The sequence below is a fragment of the Strix uralensis genome, chromosome 2, assembly GCF_047716275.1.
Source record: "Strix uralensis isolate ZFMK-TIS-50842 chromosome 2, bStrUra1, whole genome shotgun sequence".
NCBI lineage: Eukaryota > Metazoa > Chordata > Aves > Strigiformes > Strigidae > Strix > Strix uralensis.
Window position 1 is genome coordinate 121,278,514 of NC_133973.1, and position 8,160 is coordinate 121,286,673.

Sequence of the window (8,160 nt, forward strand, 5' to 3'; positions counted from 1 at the left end):
AATTTTGCATTTATCAATATCTTTCTTCTACTTGCAAAGGAAATTATTGGTGGCATGCTGGACTTGGAACCGCGACTCTGGAGAAGAGGAATCAGACAGAACTTTGAGGATCAAAGGAAGAAGGTGTTGCAGTTTGCACAGTGGTGGAAACCGTATGACTTTACCAAAAAGAAAGAATGAGTACATCCTGCAGTCGAGGACTATATAAGCCATAAATTATATGAAAGGATATTTCATATGTTAAGGATAACACCAGTGTGTTTTGTATTGTTAATATATTTTAAAACCAAGAATATTGTTTAATTGCTGATTACCTGTTTCTGGTTTGGACAGTGTGGATCACATGAACCTGCAAGCCTCACAAACCAGAGCTCTACAGTGGTTTTAGGTTTTAATTTTTTAGCTGAACCAAAAGAATAATATCCATGTGGCCATTGGCGTTCTTCAAAATGTAGCTTCTGCTTTTGGAGTTCTTGTAATCTTTGAGGCAACTGATTTTTTTATATTGTATTTAGCCAGAGCTAGTGCTTAATTACCATTTTTTTTAAGAAAATGGTGTACATTTTAAGAACATTTTGATGAATACAAATACATTGTTGCAGAAGGTAGCTGTACAGAAAATAATTTTCTGATTTTGAGTCCTTGTGTTCTTTAAGTTGAAGTCATTGCAGTAATACAAACATTCACATAGGATGTGATTGATAAACCTGCTGCTGCCCACCCTGCACAAGAATCAATGCATTTTTTTATACTTTCCACATGAAGTAGTATTTTTCAAGCTGACCTGTTGCACAGAGGATGATGAGACAGTCCACAGCTGGTGGTAAATGACAGCTTTAATGGTAACAGTTAATTTTTATGACAATAAAAAACAAGAAAAAGAGGAGGGTGAAAGAGCCTTAAGGAAAAACACTCTCCGGTGGCCAGCAAAGAAAATCATCACAGGGATCTCCCCTGTCCTGGGCATCCCATCTAGTGCGGCAGATGGTCCGTCATAATACTTTTCTGATAATAACTGTATAGTTTTCAGCGGGACCTGCTCAGAACTCCCTGCTGGCTGTTCCTGCTTGTGATGCTGTTAGCGCTGATTGGAGCGTGCTCTGATCAGAGGCAAGAGTTGCACATTAATTGATTGTTAAGCTTTGTACGTGGATGTCACTGGGAAATGCCTGTCCGCTATTTGTGGCAGGTGCATCCGCCCAATGAAAGCAGAGCTTCTTGGCTGCTGAAGTGCAGCAGCTCCTGGCTGCCTTTGTTCTCAGGGCTTCGCGGTAATTGGGGCCTTTGGCCAATGGGAGCCGCTATTGACTACAGGTCAGATTCGGCCTGGGTATAAATGGAGTCCCCTGGGGGAGCCATTTTGAGCTCGTCCCCTGGAGCAGCACGCTGCGGTCGAGGACTCTCCCCTTGGGTCAGGACGCTGCCCAAGGAAACTCCTCGAGGTGCCTTGGGTCAGGACGCTGCCCTGAGCAGGTCCTCGAGGTTGAGAGCCCTCACTTGTCAGGTGAGTGATAAAGCATTTTGGGTTGCCGTTAAACCCTAGGGAGTGGGGCTTTGTTCTGTGTTTTGGGTTGCCGTTAAACTCCATAGAGTTCTTTGTTATGCGTTTTGGGTTGCCGTTAAACCCTAGAAAGTTGTTCTGTTCTCCTCTCACAGACATTCGAACCTGTAAATTACGGAGAGCTAGTTAACTGTATTAATAATTAATTTTTTATTTTTGGTGGTTGGTTGCTCATTTGGGAGCCTGTGTAACACTATTTAAAGGACTACTGTCTACTGTGTCACTCACTAGGTTTTGTTTTTTTCTTTCGTGTAAAAGTTACAAAAGGGGGATTGGAAAGCGTGAGGGGAAAAAAGAATGATTCTTGCATCAGTGTCAATCACTTTCCGTGAGAAACCTGACAGCAGGCTCAGGCTTAGCAGATGCAGAGCTGGGAGAAGACAAGGACAGAAGGACACGGATAAAAACATTGCCACAGCGTCCTCCCAGTGTATAAGGGAAAGGGTGCAGACTTGCAAACACAAGACTGCAGTGCTACAGGGAAAGGCTCCAAATGACAAGTGGAAGGTCCTGAGCATAGGAGAGGTTGAGCACTGTGTAAGTGTCTCAACATGCTTCCTGTTCTTTTCCTGCTGAACCATTGCCCTGTACAGCTTCGTTAAGTATTGTGAAATTAAGAAATTAATCAGTAAATATTACAGGGTTGAATAAGTGTTCATTTCTAGTCCCTTGGTGGTCTTTTGCAACTTTCCTGAAGAGCTAGTACTCCCCGTCCCACCCCCCCACCCCCCCATTTTGGCAAATAAGTCTGGCAGAGGTAGAAATCTACTGTGGTGTGAATTATTTTCTGTAGGATCTTTGTAAATTTGTGTCACTGCAAGAGAAATAACTTAAACTGTCATGATAATTTTAGTGATTTAATGTCTGATTTATACTATTTTTCACCAGCTAGCCATGGATAGAAGGGCCAGTTCTACTGTTCTCCAGTAAGTTTTGATCTTCGTTAGGCTGCTGGGGAGATACAGAGCAAATAGGACATGACATAGTAGCTGCTAGTAGTTGCTTAGAATATGGTAACACTGAAGCAGATTTAGGTAAACTGCAGTCTTTGGTGGTGTAAAGCATGACTAAAAATTGTTTTCTCTGAAAGCATATGTTGCCTCTGGTCTCATCTGCCCCCCTGGAGGGTATCTGGGAAGGAACAGAGGTGACTGTCTTTTAAGGCCACGGAAAAGTCTTTATCCAATGCTGTGCTGGAGATGCAATTTTTCTAAATGGTATCACTTCTCTCAATTCATATTTCTCAAGGGAAGTGCTGTGTTTCACAAAGGATATCTAATTTGTATGTAGAAAAGTCTTTCTCTCTGACTCATGGTCTACGCATATTTTATTATTCTGGTTTCAGCAAAACTACTGATATTCTTTGGACCATAAAGGACTCTGAAATATGGAGTAAGGCTAACAATCTCAAGCTAGTGGTACAGGAAATGTGTCTTATCCTATTAGAAGTTTTCAGAATGGGAGACTCTGGTTACCACATACACTGAGAGTAGTATCTTTTAATTGGTCTCAGACCAGATATGTGTATCTTCAGGTTAAGCTGTTCCTCTTCATAAGTATCTCTAAATTTGTGAGGCCATGAGAGTGAACACAGCTTGCTAGGGAACTTATGTGGAAGGCATGGTACGCTTAGTCTTCAGTCCTTAGTCTTACAAATACTAAAATATTTTAAATAGACCTCCTTCATGAGAAAGAATACCCAATACCTAAATTGTTTGGCACTAAGAGGTGAAAAATGTAAATTCAGATGTCTTTAGGGAGAACAGGGATCGGAAGTTGGATCTCTTACATTGCTATAAATGTGCTCCTATGTACTCTTTTATGTAACCAGGGAGAAAAAGGGAGTTTGCTCTCCAAGTGAATCTGTGTGTGTGATTTATCAGGTGTTAGAACATATCCATGTCCTGCCCTGTCAGACAGGATGATTGTTACACATAATATGTGCTGCTACTCTTCTGCTTAGTGCTTGGCATAAAATGCAATATTTCTCTGCTATTAAGTCAGCTTTTTCCAACTTGGAGTACTCCCCTCCTTTGTATTTCCTTGCTATGCTGAAGGAATTGTGCCTCTCACCTGTATTCCAGGTATTTCAGTGGTTTCAGGGAAGGCATGCTGCACCAGCACTGCAGCATTACTGCTGCTCAGTCAAGCCCTGGGTGAAGTTTGAGCCTGACTCCAGAGCTTTTTATTCAATTCTGTTTGTCACAAAGTCCTTGAGAGAGAACCAGGATGGATGCTATAGTCAAGAACATCATCTGCCCCAGGCCTTGATACTTTGAAGATTCCTAGCCTGGGTCTGTCTTGGGGAAAATGGGCTAAACAGGCTCCTGTGAGGTGTTCCCTTTCTTCTTTGCATTTTCTTAGGCTGTACTATTCACAGAATCACAGAATCATCTAGGTTGGAAAAGACCTTGAAGATCATCTAGTCCAACCATCTACACCATATCCCTCAGCGCTATGTCGACCCTACTCTTAAACACCTCCAGGGATGGGGACTCCACCACCTCCCTGGGCAGCCCATTCCAACGCCTAACAACCTGTTCTGTAAAGAAATACTTCCTAATATCTAGTCTAAACCTTCCCTGGTGCAACTTGAGGCCATTCCCTCTTGTCCTATTGCTTGTTACTTGATTAAAGAGACTCATATTCAACCTGGTATTCCCCTGGCCCATGCGGTTGCTGTAGAAAGCTGCCTGAAGCATGAGGCAGTTGTCTTCATATTAAGGACCCACATTTTGAGGTTTTTATTTTTGCTCAGATTGGAGGAAGGCACCATGAATTTGTACCACACCATTAGCTACAAAATGAAGTGCAAAAGCTGCCATGGTATCGTTATTCTTATCTATAACCAGTGGTTGGTTGATGTCAAGGTGATTGCCTGAAGTCATCTGTTGATGTAAACTCAGGTAATGTAAAATGAGGTTGATGTAAGCTGAGGTAAACTCAGCTAAAATGGAAAGCAAGTCAAGTGCAGTTTTGGTGTAACAGTGGTGGATTGTTGCTTTGTACTTGTTAAAATACCTGGAAGAAAACAATGTGGATTTTTGTTGCTTTGCTAGAAAATCAATATAGCAACATTCAATCTTAGGTCTATTTGGGCTGATTTTTTTCAGTTTGTTCATAAATCCAAACAATGAGTTATTTCCGTAGTCATAATCAAATGTGTTTTAGTGGGATTTTACATATTGAATTCAACTAACTTGTTTTAAATTTCATACAAGATCTGATTGGAAAATAACATGTTAAACAGTAATTCTCATGGCAAGAGATCACAGATCTCTTGCAATCCATGAAAAAAACATTTTGATGGGTCCCTTAAGGGTTCTGTCTTCTTCAAAATTTGTTCAGCATTTCCTGTCTTCTGCACCTGTACTTTTATCATTAAAGCATGTTTTCTCTTTTCATCCAGCAGTCCAGCTGGAATTAGAAAGATGTGGAGACAGAGGCTGCTATACTCTTACTTTAAGCATAGCTGTTTTGGACACAAGGTCCTTAATATCCAAGCTAAAAGTGCCAATTTTTAGCCCTCACAAATCGAAACAATCTAATCCAGTATGAAAGAACAAACTTTAGAAATCCAGGCTTGCTAACATCATATTCTTGTGTGCATATTGATGTAGCTGTGTGCTAACATTACTTTTCTAGATGTTGCATTTGTTTATGTTGTTAAAAGTGAGAAGGAAGGGGTAACGTGCTTCCTTCAAGAAAGTCATGCTGCTACACCCTCTACAGGGAAGTTGGTGTAAATTTTACCCCTCAAGTTAACCACTGGAAGGTGGTTCTAAAAGAACATTTAAGCTTTCCTCGGGTCCCAGATTTCAAAGCTAATAATACAATCCCAGGATTGTCCCAGGGAAATCTTTGGAAAAAAGTTACCTACAGTTGTATAAATATATGAATTTTTAATTTTAAACACTGTATCCTGCTCAGTGATGAATCTTGCATGACTGCCCTGCTATCTCTTTTTATTCTGAGGCTTATGATAAAGTGTCTGTGAAGTATTAGAACTTTATTTTAAAAGGACTGCATAATTACAGGATATCTTTAACTACAAGCATCCTTACCCTCCCTGGTGTTCTGCCTCCTAGGTGTGACCTAAGCACTGACCTAAGCACAGAGAGCCCAGAGCAACATCACACAACACAAAATGAGTCAATTTAATGAGTTGATCTGGAATGATAGATAGGTAGAGTTTGGTCTTGAGACAGGATGAGGTGACTTCAAAGTCCCAGCTCTTTTGGCTGTGATTTTAAGATCTTATTTAATTCTGATATTTTATGTGAAAATGGCTTGGAGTAGCACTTGTAAGACAAGATATGAACAGCTAACAGCTGACATGTATTTAATGTGGCATAAATACACAGTTATCACTGTACAGCTTCCCCATTGCTGTTGTCACAGGTTTACAAGGCTTCATTTGGGGATGCCAACTGATCTCTCATGTCTCTAGATGCTTTTTATAGGCAAGTCCAGGTGTGTGCTTTGTAGCTGTTGGAAAGCAACAAACTCTTCCAGCTCTTCCAACATTCTCCCTTTTAATGCAGAACAACTATTTGAATGTTTGACCCCAGTTCAGTAGGTCCAAGTACTTGACTGTGAGGTGGAAGATGACAGTAATAGTGCCTTTATGGATGATGGCATCTCCAACTGGAACTGAATATGTAGGCTCTTAGTTTAGACTTAACACAAGCAAATTCAATCAGAAATGGTGACCTTGTGCTCTTTCAGTCTCTCTTCTTTTGTGACTGCTATTGCAGGAATTAGGTTTTCATTGTCTTATCGAAGCTGTTCTTTCGTCAGGTAGATCATCTTGGCAAGACTGGCTAAGACTTAGCAAGTATTTGCTAGGACTGGCCAGTTCAGCCAGTCAGCCACTAAGATTGACCAGTCTGTACTAAAATATTGGGTCTTTGCCTGAATCGCCCTCTCCCATGGATGACAGTGAGGGCTTGCTACTGTTATGTAGTAAAAAGGTACAAAAAGTGGCACGTCTACCGTTCGTTAGAGTAGCAGCATGCTGGTTCTCCATGTGACTGTGTGTATTAAGATATGTATTAATTACATTTACAGAACAACTGCTGAAACTGTATATGATTTCACTAAAGTTACACTGGGCTTTACACCATTAAAAATGTCAAAATATGTCCCTTATCATGAGGAGGAGGTGCTTTAAAGTATGTGAAAGGAATTACAACTTTAGTTGTTCATGTACTTAATCTGCTAACACTGTATTTATGAAATGTATTAAGTAAACCTTAAGCCTTTTATAAGCAGTTTGTGGCATCCATAGAATCAGAGGAGGAGGACAGGAGATAAAATTATCTAGTTGATCCCAAGACAAGATCAGGTACGTTTGCGGCATTCCTAGATCTGTTTTCTCTATGAGATCTCTGAGGAGGGAAAATCCACAGCCTTCCTGGACAACCTATTCTAGTATTCACTCTTTTCATCATGAAACACTTGTCTTCCTACTCTTTAATCTGAATTGTCCATGATTCAAGTCTGGTATTTGTTGTCTCGTCTGTTACAAATGTGTGAAACATTTTGTTGTTTGGAGGTTCCTTTTCCATGTTTGAAGACTGCATTAAATTGTCTTTCCAAATTCTAGGCTTCAGATTAAACAGATTAAACTGTGTGTATTCTTTCACTGTCATTTTGTAGGTTGTTTTTTCTATTATCATTCTCTTGTGCTCTGGAGTCTCTCTGGTTCATAAAGATGTCATGTGATGGAAGTCTCGAGTGGATATGATATCTCAGTGAAGTGTGTCTGATGTGAAAGGGCTACTGCCATTCTTGGTGGAATATCCTCCTATTCATTCCCCCTCTCAATGCAGTGTTTGCCTTTTTCGCAAGGCTATGACATAATGAAGCTCATGACTCCCTGCAATCTTCAGATCCTCTCCTGCTCCCAAGTCAACAGTTTGCTATTATAGCTGGATAATTTTTGCCCAAGTCTAGGTTCTTGCTCTTATATTTGTTGTCTTTGTTTCCTTTTCATAGGGACATAATTTTGGATTCTACTTCTTCTTTTAAATGATTTTTTTTTTTACAGCCACTTGAGTCATCTACAAAATTAAGCAGCAATACTGTATTGCGGCAACTAGAAATTGATGCCACATCCATGTGTGCGCAGCAATAATTGTGGGCACTGGCTAAACTGTTTCCCTGCTATCACTTTTATTGTTGCTGATGGACTTGCTGCAACTTCTGATAACGTTATTCTTGCCGTAGGTGTGGATGCTGTGGGCATCACAAGTAGCAAAAGCAGTAGGAAGGGTGGCTGTAGAAGATTCAGAAACCCGTATCATCTGGGAGAGGTGAGCTGAAAATGAACTCCAGGATTATATTCTGTGTTTCCATGGGAAAAGTGGGCTGAAAATCAGACATTCCTGTACACCCTTCCCATTCAGGTCATCTGCCTGGCTGTGTCCCCTCCCAACCTTTTGTGCATCCCCAGTCTATTCACTGTGGGGGCAAAGGGAGAAACAGAAGGCCTTGACGCTGTGCAAACACTGCTCAGCAATAGCTGAAACATTATCAGCACTGTTTTGGTCACAAATCTAAACCACAGCACCGTAAGAGCTGCTATGAAGAAAAGT

The 8,160-nt window shown here is 40.8% G+C and overlaps 1 protein-coding gene across 4 annotated transcripts in view; it reads left to right on the forward strand.

The window, feature by feature from the left end:
- CWF19L2 (CWF19 like cell cycle control factor 2) overlaps positions 1-7,214 on the forward strand; it is a 91,806-nt gene extending 84,592 nt beyond the window's left edge. For all 4 annotated transcript variants that reach the window (XM_074860152.1, XM_074860154.1, XM_074860153.1 and 1 more), the window contains one exon: positions 40-7,214. In XM_074860152.1, coding sequence (XP_074716253.1) covers positions 40-180 — 141 coding nt within the window. In that variant the 3' untranslated portion in view covers positions 181-7,214. The remainder of the gene's footprint in view (positions 1-39) is intronic.
- Positions 7,215-8,160: the final 946 nt, after the last annotated feature.